Source organism: Astyanax mexicanus, chromosome 19, assembly GCF_023375975.1.
Source record: "Astyanax mexicanus isolate ESR-SI-001 chromosome 19, AstMex3_surface, whole genome shotgun sequence".
In the NCBI taxonomy this organism is placed as follows: domain Eukaryota; kingdom Metazoa; phylum Chordata; class Actinopteri; order Characiformes; family Acestrorhamphidae; genus Astyanax; species Astyanax mexicanus.
This window is the reverse complement of record NC_064426.1, coordinates 19,689,369-19,703,551: the sequence shown is the minus strand read 5'-3', so window position 1 is coordinate 19,703,551 and position 14,183 is coordinate 19,689,369. Positions and strand designations below refer to the sequence as shown.

The 14,183-nt window shown below is 38.5% G+C and overlaps 1 protein-coding gene across 1 annotated transcript in view; it reads left to right on the top strand.

The window, feature by feature from the left end:
• setd1a (SET domain containing 1A, histone lysine methyltransferase) overlaps positions 1-14,183 on the top strand; it is a 52,948-nt gene that overhangs the window by 29,800 nt on the left and 8,965 nt on the right. The window contains exons 19-20 of the mRNA XM_022674232.2: positions 3,359-3,478; positions 12,743-12,880. Coding sequence (XP_022529953.2) covers positions 3,359-3,478; positions 12,743-12,880 — 258 coding nt within the window. The remainder of the gene's footprint in view (positions 1-3,358; positions 3,479-12,742; positions 12,881-14,183) is intronic.

The window sequence follows — 14,183 nt, the reverse complement described above, 5'->3', positions numbered from 1 at the left end:
TGATGTATCCATCTTAGCATCCAGTATGAAAGCTGCTACTGTTCAAAGTCTGCACTCTGTAAACAAACTGATCCAGAAACTCAAATCTGATGAAGTGACCTTGAAATTCCAGCACCTCGGCAAAGACAGTTCCTTACAGCTTGTCGTGTTCAGTGATTCATCAATGGGCAACCTTCCTGATGGTGGCACTCAGGGTGGTCATCTAATCATGCTCATGGGAGAGAATGGAAGATTCTCACCTATATGCTGGCAGTCGAAAAGAATAAGAAGAGTGGTGAGAAGTACTCTTGCAGGGGAGACACTGGCCCTTGCAGATGGCATTGATAATGCAATATTTCTGGCCACACTCTACTCAGAACTTACTGTAGGTGACTGCAAGCACAGAGGCTTACCCATAATATGTATAACTGACGATCACTCACTCCTGGATGCTGTAAAGTCAACCAAACCAGTTACAGAGAAGAGACTACGGCTTGAAATTAGCAATATCAAGGAGCTCATACAGTCCGGAGTCATTCGACACATCATGTGGTCAGCGACCAAAGACCAGCTTGCTGACTGCTTGACAAAGAAAGGAACGTCAGCTCTACTCCTCCTAAAGGCCTTCAGCGAAGGTGAATGGCACCTCAAGGAATAAGAGACCAAGACAGACGTTTAATGGACTAAAAACATTTTTAAGGCAGTATTTTTTTTTTCCCTTTGGACAGTATTATACTTGAGTTTTTTTTTTTTTTTTTTTTTTTTTTTTTAAGAAGAGGGAGTTTGTTAACTGTTAATGCGCATGCGTGCTGAGGGAGAGCGATTTAATGGTGGTTGTGTGAATACGGAGAAGTAAAGTTTGGAGTTCGTTTAAAACGCATGTCGTCTTTGTTCACTAACATGTATATGTCGTCTTTCTGTCTCCTTTTTGCCTGTATGTTTGTTAATTTTTGTCCAACTATCTGATTAGCTTATTATTATCACCACAAAATAAAAACAAATAATAATAAAAAAGTGAAAATACCAAAATAATTAATCAGGCTCATATTGCTCACATATTGCTTATATTATCATATGATAATATAAGGTGTTATTGCAACATATTCAGTAATCAGGAAAGCACTCTGAAAACTAATGGATCTGTTTTAACCAAAGAAAAGTGCAAATCCTAAAGGTTTCCTCTTATTACAGTTTTCTTCAAATAATTGCTAAATACAACAAGTACGATCTATGTGCTTTGTGCATCTGTCCTGCCCAAATTTTTCCAGTGGCATCTTTTTTTTTTGCACACTGTCAAAATAAGAGTCTCATTGTAAAATTTCTATTAAATCAAATTGACATTGTTGATACTTTCATGAAATAATACAGAAATACACAAAAATACTCATACACAAATAAAACAAATATGAAATCTTAACTATAGCTCTAACATAAGAATTTGATCAGCACCAGCACAAGACTTACACTCTTCATATAAAGAAATATAAGTGTCAGATTAATGAAAAACAGTGAAAAAAAAAGATATTTGGTTTTCATCCTTTGGACAAATTTGTTTGTTTCTGTGCATCTGTCTTCGTATCTGTCTGATCTGTCTTCTTCTGTATCCGTGTACCAACAAAATATGCACTTAGCAAGTATTGTTTATTCCTAACTCAATGGTTTAAAGTGTTTATTTGGTTTTAGTTAGAATAAATCTCCAGTGTCCTGGGAATGCTTTCTACAGAATTTTGGAACTATCCTGTTACTGAGGTCATATGTTGAATATGTTGAATGACCAATACGCCACCTCATCCCAAAAGTATTGGTTAGAGCCTATAGTCATTCTAGGGAACACTGTTTAGTTTGTTCAGGGCTTATATGTTGGCATATGTTCATGTCCGTCAGCTCCAAATGCTTCTTTACTGGGTTTAAAAAAGCTGTGTGTGTGTATGTGCATTTGCACATTAGTGTCAATAGTGGGTGCAGCTTAACCCCATATAGGGCTGCCACGATTAGTCGACTAGTCACGATTATGTCGACTATTAAAATAGTCGACGACTAATTTAATAGTCGATTAGTCTTTTTTTTTTTTTTTCTTTGTTTTTCTCTCCAAACTGCTGCGACTGCCTTTCTGTCCTGGACGCACATGCGCAGTAGTGGAAACCAGGGTAGGTAGTGGACGACATCTCAGGACATTATACAGACAGGCTCTGGTTTCATGGCTACCCCGCTACAGAACTCAAAAGTGTGGGATCACCAAGAAAATAAAAGTGAAACGCGTGCAATGCAATATCTGCAATGAAGAACTTGCCTTCCTCGGCAGCACAACCGCGATGCACGAGCACCTGAAAAGGAGGCATGTTGTGGCTGATTAAATGACGAAGAAGCTAAATTGCTATTTAGCTGCTAAAATTAGCGTAAACAGAGCGTTAACTCAGTACTTAACTTACTCATCTTGATAGCTTTAAAACAGAGGTCACTAATAGGCGGACCGCGATCCGGATCCGGACCCAGACGTTGTCACAAATGCCGTCCCAAACCGATAAACTACAGAGAAGGATTTCATTCTGACAGTGGCTTCTGTTTTCAGTGCTTTTCGGTGCAGTAAACTCACAGATCAGTCATGTGTGGTGTAAAATCACCAAACGCTCTCCTCTGCCAATCAGATCTGTGCAGACCGCTGCCCTGTGTACGGTAATGTACACAATATCTGGACAGAGAGGCATTTTTTATTAATATACTTTTTTTTCATAATAGTTCAAACAACCTCACGGTTGAGATGTTTCATAAATGCCAGTGCCTTATCCTTATTTTACACAGTTGTTTACACTTTATGCTAAACAGTAAAATAATTGTCTGTTACAACAAGCTGCATATTTCATTAAAGGTTTAATGAACTATGATTTTAATTGTTTTTATTTTTAGTTAGCATATAGCTGAAATCTAATGTTGGTTGTATAATAGCAGCTGCATTCTATTGTGATAAACTGTCTTTTATATTCAATTAACGTATGATCCGATTAGTCGACTAATCATAAAAAATAATCGGTGATTAGTCGACTATAAAAATAATCGTTTGTGGCAGCCCTAACCCCATAACAGGCCAGCATTTTTGTTAAATTTCTGCCTGATATTACACACCTAAATCTTGGGGATTTCTATTTGAGCAATGCTTAAAAATCTTTCGTGTTTGATAAAAAAACATTACTGCAAATCCTAATTGTAATTGTAATAGAAATTATTAAAAACAAATTAAAGTAGCTGAATTAATTTATTAGAACGAGCATCCACAAAAACATGTATTTGTAAATATGTATTGTTGTTGTATATCTGACTGTCTTTGCCTTTTTTGTTCATTTTCTTTTATCTCATCATGCCTGTTGTTTATGTACGCATGCAGTTCCGGAAGAAGAAACTGCGGTTTGGGCGCAGTCGTATTCACGAGTGGGGCCTGTTTGCCATGGAGCCAATCGCAGCAGATGAGATGGTTATCGAGTATGTGGGCCAAAACATCAGACAGGTAAATTGCTTGGTATATTGCTTCTATATACTGCCAAATACCCAGTTAATGGAAAAAGCATGGAATAAATGAGTTAATGACCACATGCCATGTGTCATGAAACAGGAACTAGTATTGTGTCCCATGACTTTTGACATGTCACATGGAAGCTAAAGAATGCTTTCCTGACCTGTGAGGTATGTGTCTGGGGCTTTGTGGTTTGAATGTAGATGTGTAATCCTGTCTGCCAGATTTGCTTGTGTGCCGATATGGAGAGTTCTAGCCAGATTGTGCCAGTCACAGCATCATTACTGCCCACTGCACTGTTCACTGTGGGTAGTAATGCCTTCAGGGTTTTCCTTGTACCCCTCTGACCATTATTTGTTCGATTACTCGATTAATTATGATTATTTTTTTAAGCATTCCCTTTATTTTTGTTTCCTATTGTTGAGGCCTCTACAGCTAATGCATGTTTTACTGGACACACACCGACACACACAGACAGACAGACAGGCAGACACACACACACACAGAGACAGAGAGACAGACAGACACAGGCACACACAGAGAGACAGACAGACACAGGCACACACACAGAGACAGACAGGCAGACACAGACACACACAGAGAGACAGACAGACAGACACACACACACAGACATACAGACACAGAGACACACACACACAGACATACAGACACAGAGCCACAGACACACACACACACACAGACAGAGACACACACAGAGACAGACCGAGACAGAGACGCACAGACAGACAGACAGACAGACACACACAGAGAGACAGAGGCAGATAGACATAGAGACAGGCACGCACACAGAGACAGGCACGCACACAGACACAGAGACGCACAGACACACACACAGAGACAGACAGACAGACACACACACACAGAGACAGACACACACACACACACACAGACGGATACACACACACACACAGACAGACACACACAGACAGACACACACAGACAGACACACACAGACAGACACACACACACAGACAGACACACACACACAGACAGACACACACACACAGACAGACACACACACACAGACACACACACACACACAGACAGACACACACACACACACAGACAGACACACACACACAGACAGACAGACACACACACACAGACAGACACACACACACACACACAGACAGACACACACACACACACACACACAGACAGACACACACACACACACACACACACACAGAGGCAGACACACACACACACACACAGAGGCAGACACACACACACACACACACACAGAGGCAGACACACACACACACAGAGGCAGACACACACACACACACAGAGGCAGACACACACACACACACACACAGACGGACACACACACACACACACACAGACGGACACACACAGAGACAGACACACACACACACAGACACACACAGAGACAGACACACACACAGGCAGATACGCTCACACACTTCATTGATCCCAGAGGGAAATTCTGGACCTCCACTAGCAGCGTGTATACATAGTACGCAGAAGTTACAAAAAAGGATAAGAGTTTAAATATAATAAGCTGATGTACTGTGTGTATGGGTGTTGTTTTGTCCCTTATCTGGTGTGTTTACGCTTTTGGAAACACAGAAAACAAGTCGTGTGTGTGTGTGAGCCCATTACACCTCCCAAATTCTGTCAACACATTTTAATAGTCGATATTGTTGTTTGTGTGGATGTAATCTTGTTGCTTTGTAATGGACATGATGGCTTTATCCACAAGGTAACACTTTACCCCTGTTCCTAAACCATTCCCTCAGGTAATATAATCAGTTTAAACACTGACACATCTCCTGACCGTAACCCTTAGTTCCCTTTAAAGCATCATTTGCACCTTTGTCAGTCATGACTGATATCTGATTGCGTAGACCAGGTTTCAGTGTTGTTCAGATGTTCTGAGTCATGTGTTGGTGTAAGAATAGACTGGAATTGGGTCGTTTTGCTCTGGAACTGCTCATTCACTCTTTCAGTTACTATTCTTCCCTGGAAGCAGTGTCTGTCGTGCGTTCTGTGTTAAAGGTTTGGTGGGGCACATCCCTTCATCAGCTGGCAACTTCGTCACCTTTATCAGTGCATATGCACGCTCGGAATGACTTCCTCAAAATGAATGATGACAACTTCCTGGAATTTAAAGCTGTTGATATGTTTCACTAATACTGCAATACTCCAGCTTCCTGTATTCAATGACACGAACAGTTTAATTGTGCTGAATCCTGAGACTCGCCTCTCTGCACGCAAGCTGTGCCATCACTGCTGAGAGGTCATTAACACAGTGGTGTAATCGTCAGAATATACACCAGGCTGGACTTGGAGCTCGGTTTGGAGGCACAGTTGAAGGTGAACCAGGAAAGAGGCTCGCTTTAAAAGATGATTGTGTCGAAGTTTCAGTATTGTATAACGATTTTTAATGTATAGTTTATTAAAGAAAGTACTCGGATCTTTTTTTTTAATCATACACTGCTTCTAAGAATTTTGAAAAGTTTTTCATTACAGATTGGTTATTATAACATTAGAGTGTTTACATAGCCTGCACTATCGTTGGTGTTAACCTTGATGACCCCCAACGACTCTCACCCCAGCACTGTCAGCTTTACTGTACAGTGTTCTGCTGCCTCAGCTCTCCCTGGCTCTGCAGAAACCATCTGCCACGCTAGTATGAGACTATTTTGAGCTTCATAGTCCTCAAGCAACTTCTTACGTTTACATCTACATTTAGGTTATTTAGCAGAAGCCCTTATTTAAAGTGTCTTACAAAATGCTTTGTTGATTACCTTGAAATATCCATAGCTAATTTGTAGAGACTAAAATCAACAGAAATACATCAAGGTCTAATAATGTTTAGACACCTGGTAGCAAATTATTTGTTTAGGTAAAAAGTATTCAGTCAGAGTTTGAACACCATAAGTGACTTCTCTGTCCTGGGACCAAGGTAATGGAACGAACAGAAGAGAGTCTGAATGTAGGGCTGCACGATATTGGAAATTTATTTATTTATTTTAAACAATGCAGGACCTGTGACGTCACCAGCTCTGCCCCCACCTATGTGCTGTCTTGCATCAGAAATCCAGACCAACCGAGAGCTGAGTCAGCACTTTAGAGTCAACCAATCAATCAAAACCTGAGGCAAACAGCACCTCAACAATAATTGGCATTTTATTCTGGCATTTAAATTGCCTTTTAATAGGAAAATAAAAGCATTTTTATGGGATTAAAAGTGTGATCTGCGCAAAACTGTGCTAAACTGAGGTGCACAGCTTTCAACACATGCAAGCCAGCTTTCAAGCACGTTCCAAGCCATGTGGTTAACTCGTGTTTACGCCTGAAACCCCCCCTCGCACTCCCCCTCCCCTTTGCGCTTCTCAGGCAGCAGCAGCCTGTCAGCGCTGTGTATCTATTTCTTGTGTCAAGAATCAAAACATTTGATTTAATTGCCTTAGGTGACATCGCACGTCCTACGATGTGACTATTGCATATGCACACATTGGGATGACGATGCTTAAACGATATATCGTGCAGCCCTACCCGAATGTCTGTCTTCGATGGGTTTTTTAGGTGATGGTGGCTCGAGCCAAGCCATATTAAAAACTCGAATCGCCCTTGAAACCAATCTAGCTTTGACTATTGAATTGCATCAATTAAGAAGAAGCTGGTCCGTTTTAGGCTTTGTAGGCCAGCATCAGGGTTTGAATCTGATGTGGGCGGCAACAGGAAACCAGTCGAGGGAATGCAGCCAAGTAGTCACATGATTGAACTTCGGAAGACTGCAGACGAGTCGTGCTGCTGTGTTCTGAGTCATTGCAGGGAGCGTGATGGCTCACAAAGAAAGAGCAGCCAGTAGGCAGAAACAGTAGTCAAGTTCTGAAATGACGAGAGACTGCACAATCACTTGAGTGGCTTCCTTAGAGAGAAGCAGACGAATTGTCTGGATGTTATAAAAGAGAATTCTGCGTGACTCAGTCAGATTTGCGACATGGCTTGAGAATGGTAACTGGTCATCCGTTACTACGTGAAGGCATTTAACTTCTGCTGATGGAGTGAACAGCAAGTTCTTGAAGGAGATGATGAGATTGTGTTAAAGACCTGTGGTATCTAAAATGAACAGTAGATCAGTTTGCCAGGTGTTGAGTTTCAGGTGACGAGAAGTCATCCACGATGAGACATCAGCAAGACTTGCTGAAATGCGGAATGAAACCTGAGTGTTGGAAGGAGGAAAAGAAAGGATTAGCTGAGGGTCACCAGCATAGCAGTGGTATGAAAACTATGAGAAGATATTATTTTCCCTGAGAGCGAGTGTAGAATGAGAAAATTATGAAACCTCAAACTCTTCTTAATATGGTCAACCTACTATGATTTAAGTAACAGTTTTTGTTACTTAAATCATAACTTGGTGAAGCATAAACATGATTCTGAAGCTGATATTTTAGGGGCAAAAAAAAACTGAACGAAATCACGCTTACTGTAATAGTGAGAATGGCAATCTGTCATTTCAATTCCTGGCCAGAACATTGCTGCTGTACTGCAACAAGACACAACCACCGGTGTGTAACCCAATCATATTTATGTAAAATCCTGTAATATTACTCTACTGCCTCTATTCACATGCTTCTTTCATAACAAATGCTGTATCTGTTCCTCTCAGTGCAGTCTCTAGTTGGTACGTTTGCATTTCTGGAATGCTCTTAATGAAACCCAGTATTAGCTCCTTGAAACAAGTACACTGACTTATGAACAAGTGAAAACTTTGAACAGATGGGTATGCTTTGACTTTTTAAAAGAGAAACAGGTTTAATATGTCCATTAAAACAAAAAGACCAGTAGCTCCCCCACATACTTTAAAGTATGATGTGAGATTTTCAGACAGACAGCATTATAGTTGCTATAAAGCTGCCTAATACTTTACCAGTCTGCCTGTCTCTGGAGAATCTTTTACTGTGTGCTGCTGCTGGAACTGGTTCTGGACAAATATGGCTTGGAAAACTCAGTAATTATAACAAAAATAATGATTAGTTATAATAATAATCTTAACTTTGTCATTCGTATCTTGTGTAATACTGATTTCAAGTTCTACAAAAAGGGCAACTACTTTGTTGATGCAGATATCAGGTATGCATTGTTTTTTTTTCCCCCTAAAAACAAATTATCATTAGCACTAAACAATCACTCAATTATTTTTAACACAGTGTGCTGGGTAACTACCTGTCATAAACTACCTGCAAGTAATCCAGCTCAGAACAACTATTGGCATCACTGCTGTCAAGCTACTTAAGGCTTTCTAACTTAGGTTTAAACCTCAAGACTTTATACTTTATATCTAATTGGCATAGTGTCCTCTCCCCTTAAATGTCGGTAAGTAATCCAGCTCAAAAAAAATATATACTAATTTCCGATTAGTCACATTTTTAATCCCATAGCAGCGGTACAGTGCATGTGGGATGTGTGTACTTTGTATACACAGTATAGAGGTGGGAGGAGTGAGTCATCTTACTTATCTTAGTCTCTGAAAAGACTGATTTGAACTAGTGCTGGACGATATGGCCAAAATTTATATCACGATATATTCCTTAATTTCGGTCAATACGATATAATTTCGATATCGATATAAATACTTTAAAGGGCTCAGAAAAACTGCTAAGAATCCCTGCAATGGATATCTGTACACTACTGTCTGAAATTAATTTTAATTTAAGTCTTTTAAAGCCTCCTCTCACTAAAACTATATAATAATTTAGAAATAAAAAATGATCAGAATAAATCAATGCTCACTCTGTGAAACACAAACCTATAACCTATAAACATATTACCAATATAAATAACTTTACATTACAACGGAGGCAAAGCTTCTTATTATTTTGTAAACATATTTAACAGATCAAAACAGAAGTGCTTTAACCAGAATAGGGAATACAAAAAGTCTTCATTTATATAAAGGGAACATGATATCCCTGTCAAATAAACAAACCTATATCAACTATAAATAACTTAGATACAACATAAACTAAAAAAGTGTTTTAGAATAAGGAAGATATTGTGTGTAGTGAATCTGCTTGAGGTGGAGGAACGGATGTATTACTGTTGCTAGTCGGCTCCACTCTCCAGAACAATTTAGTGAAAGCTGAAGTCTGAAGTTTATCAGACCTTTGAACGCCGAACCACTGAATTAGACCCGACTCCCTCAATTATTTATTCTGTTTAATCACTTGTGGAGACGTCAGGTGCGCTCATTCTGCGGGTTAGGGTCAGTTTCGCTTCACCGCGGGAGATTTTAGGTGCGGAGCGGAGCCGAGATCCGCTCGGTTAGGTTCGGTTTCGCTTCATCGCGGGAGGTTTTACGTGCGGAGCGGAGCCGAGATCCGCTCGGTTAGGGTCGGTTTTGCTTCATCGCGGGAGATTTTAGGAGCGGAGCCGAGGTCTGCTCGGTTAGGGTCGGTTTCGCTTCATCGCGGGAGATTTTAGGAGCGGAGCCGAGGTCTGCTCGGTTAGGGTCGGTTTCGCTTCATCGTGGGAGGTTTTACGTGCGGAGCGGAGCTGAGATCCGCTCGGTTAGGGTCGGTTTTGCTTCATCGCGGGAGATTTTAGGTGCGGAGCGGAGCCGACCCGACCCAGGTCTAGCCTAGCCTATCTGGCTACGTGCCTGTATGATTGCGTCATCACGCACTGACGTAGCCCGGCTACTGAGTCTGATTGTGTACAGCGCTGCAGTGAACTGACGCCGCTAAAAACGCCTGTGAGTTATACATATCGATATGCCACAAAAATGATATCACCGTTATTTAAACATTTCTTATCGCGATAAATACCGATATCGAAATATTGTCCAGGCCTAATTTGATGTGCCTAATCTGTGTGCCCAAACAAAACAGATTACAGGATTACTCACGAAATATCAGCAGATTTAACATTTAAATGATTTGTTTAATTGTTTGCTTGTGACAGAAATTCATGTAAAATATTCAGTTAATTTAATGGTAGTAAAAAGACAAAATTAATGAAAACCTGCAAAAAAACACATGTATTAACCATCAGTCAGAAAAAAAATGATCACTTTTAAATATATATATATATGGCCTTACTTCTAAAATGTAAAAAATTGAGAATAATTAAGAATACATTTATTTTTTTTTTTAATTATTTTTCTAAAACTGAGAATAAAAAAATTACAGAGTAACATAAAATTATTTATTTTTGTAGAATTACAAATGTATTAAAATGAATAAAATCTACATTATTTAGGTTTTAGAAGTATAACATCACCTAAAACAATTATAATGTTCCAGTATTCAATATAACCTCAAGCACTGGTTTAAAATAAACAACGTTTTTCTATGGTTTACGATTTGAAAATGGCAGTACTGCTTTCTGTTTAGGAATAAGAATCTTTAATCATGCCCTAGACCACACTTTCCAGACAGATGGAGGTGTAGTGTTTCCTTTCTCTTCCTCCCCCTCTTAAACAGAGGTGTTTGAACTGTGGATGTGGTGGACCTCAGTAGGCATCTGTGCTGCATTAAATCAGCGGAAAGGGTGTTTTATGGGTCTGAATTTTTTGAGTTGTAGTTGAAAACAGCAGGAAGGTAGAAGGTCGATTGAGCACAGGGTCAGGCAGAGGTAGAGGAAACCAGCCTGTCGTGACGTTTCACTCTGATCTGGTCGGTTGTCCTCTGACCCCGTATCCTAGATACCATATTTCCAGGTAAGCTAGGCTGGTCAAACGGAATCTAATGTTAAAGTGATGAATAAGGAAATAGCAATCAGTTTCCATTTGTTTCTGTGACGCATTTTCAATTGAAATGTGGTATCAGGAGGTTGGGTGGGGATGTGGGCATGTGAAGGTGAAACAAGAAGATATTATTAAATGATATCATTTGTCCTTTCTGGGAAGAGTTAAATGGAATCATCATTACATCATTACCTTTCCTGACAACCTTGGTAATGCGTCATTGTTCAGATCTTTAGTTATGTTCTGTGCTTCATCTCATAAGATAATAAATGAGGTCAAAATAATAAATGAGTAAAACCAATGTTAGTCACTCCACTGGGCTCAGTGAGGGCTTGTGAGAGGGGTATATATTTATTTATATCCCCTCCATTCTGGCAACATATCTTTCATCACGTAAGTGGAATCCTGTCAATGGCTCGTTTAAAGCTGCGCCAAAATGTTAATCAATCTCAGGATTGGTTAAATTAAAGAAATGGGTCTTCGATATGATGCATTATTGTTTAGTTAAAAGAGCAGTTTAAATGCATAAAGTGAGGACATTTGTATGTCTCTACATATTAGTACCTCTCTTAAATATTTACTCACCATAAAAATTCACCAATAATATGATATTTGAAGTTTTATATCATTTTTATTTATTTTAATTTCCCCCCTTTATTTGAAAAATACGTCAGTTTATTATGCTTGTGTTTATCTTTGACAATACGCCATAAAATGTATTTACAGAAATAATAATAAAAAAAATAGAAGTAATTTTAAGATAAATCATGGTCGCACCGCATGACATTTTGTAAGACCACAATCAGTTCATCCAAAAAAAAAAAAAACACTAGTTTCTGAATCAGTTTCTCTGATTTTGATGTTTATAGGTATATTTTTGGATAAAATTAACATTGTTGTTTAATTCTATAAACTATGGAAACATTTCTCCCAAATTCCAAGTAAAATAATGCAAAGAAAACAAGTTCATATTTATAAAGTTTTAAGAGTTCAGAAATCAATATTTGGTGGAATAACCCTGGTTTTTAATCACAGGTTTCATGCATCTTGGCATGTTCTCCTCCACCAGTCTTACACACTGCTTTTGGATAACTTTATGCCACTCCTGGTGGAAAACATCAAACAGTTCTGCTTGGTTTGATGGCTTGTGATCATTCATCTTCCTCTTGATTATATTCCAGAGGTTTTTAATTTGGCAAAATCAGAGAAACTCATCATTTTTTTTAAGTGATCTCAATTGTTTTCAGAGCTGCATAATTTTTCTATGAATTTATTTGAATTTTAAATTGTATAACTGATCACCTGAGCACTGAATCATGCCATACCAACATGTATATATATATATATATATATATATATATATATATATAAATTCTTCCGTCACCAGATTGATGTTTTGACAGTGTTGATGCTGCTCTGCTTGAGTGCTGTGCCAGATGTAAAATAAATAAATAAAATATTTATGCATTAATGTAAAAGTCATTTTCTTGTTTCTGACCATGTTGCACTTTTTTCAGATGGTGGCAGACAATCGGGAGAAACGTTACGCTCAGGAAGGAATTGGAAGCAGCTACCTGTTTCGTGTTGATCACGACACCATCATCGATGCCACAAAGTGTGGGAACCTGGCTCGCTTCATCAACCATTGCTGCACTGTAAGTATATCTCACATCCTACACATGCAGTACATGCCAATTCACATGCTTGTTTATCAGATTCCTGCACCCACGTGGACTTCTCTTGAAGTGTGTGCAGAATTCTGATAAACAAATGAGTAATAAAAGCACATTGCTGTTCTGTCTGAAACTCAAACATATTCAAAACTCTTCAAGTACATTCTTACTTCATAACTCAGCAGTTTCTAATAAGAACACAGGCGTGGGAAAGCTTTGTTTATACAGAAATACAGCTCAGAGTGCTTCACAGAGTGCTTAAAAAGATAAAGAGGGAGACTATGTACCCACAGATAATATTTAGCATTTTATAAACAGGGATTCAAAACAGTTTATAGAGACTGTAAAGTATGGTGAAGTGTAGGCATTAATTAAAAATGTATATTATATTTAAAAAGGTCTTTTAAGGTACAATTACCAATATAAGTAAAGAAAATCAGTCATAAAAGTAATAAAACTGCGAATATCTGTATAATGTACTATAATGTTGATATTTCTGAATAGTGCTAGACAATATAGCATGAATATCGGTATTTAAATATACACATTTGTGTTGTGTTTGGTATTACAAAACCGTACTAATCCTCAAATCCTTGAACTTGATGTATTCATATTGTTCAGCACTGTTTTTATTGTGTTGCTACCTTGACAACTCAAGTTACTATTAATTAAAATATTAAACAGATCTTACAATGTTGTGTTATTTTATGACCGTTATATTCTTGTCAAAAATGAAAGGATATACTACTGCAACAAAATAAGTTGTTTAGTATGGACTAATGTGCTGTCACTATGATCTGAGGATCTCTGGTTCAAATCCTGGATCATGCTGTTAGCCATCAGCTATTGGCAAAGGTGTAGAAAGTATTTACATTCATTTCTCAGGTAGAAGTATAGATACTAGTGTTTAAAATACTTCTGTAGAAGATTTTTACTCAAGCAAAAGTGTAAAAGTACTGCTTTTAAAACTACTTAAAGAATGAAAGTAAAAGTAATGTAAGGGAAAACAAATACCAATAAGGACATAATGAGTATAATGTTCTATTAAATTGTTAAGATGCACTAGGCTCTCTATTTTAGCTGCATATATACGCATTAAAAATGAATTCATTTTAGTACAATGCAAATATGTTAAAGAAGCTTAGTTTAGGAAATTTCGAGAGCATTTCTGATCATCTTCATACTGGGCTACATACACCTGCTATGTTCTTGCTGAAGTGTGACGTGCTGTGTGCAGGTGAGATGGATCGTTTAAACTAAAAGTGTGTCGGAATGTTATATGTTT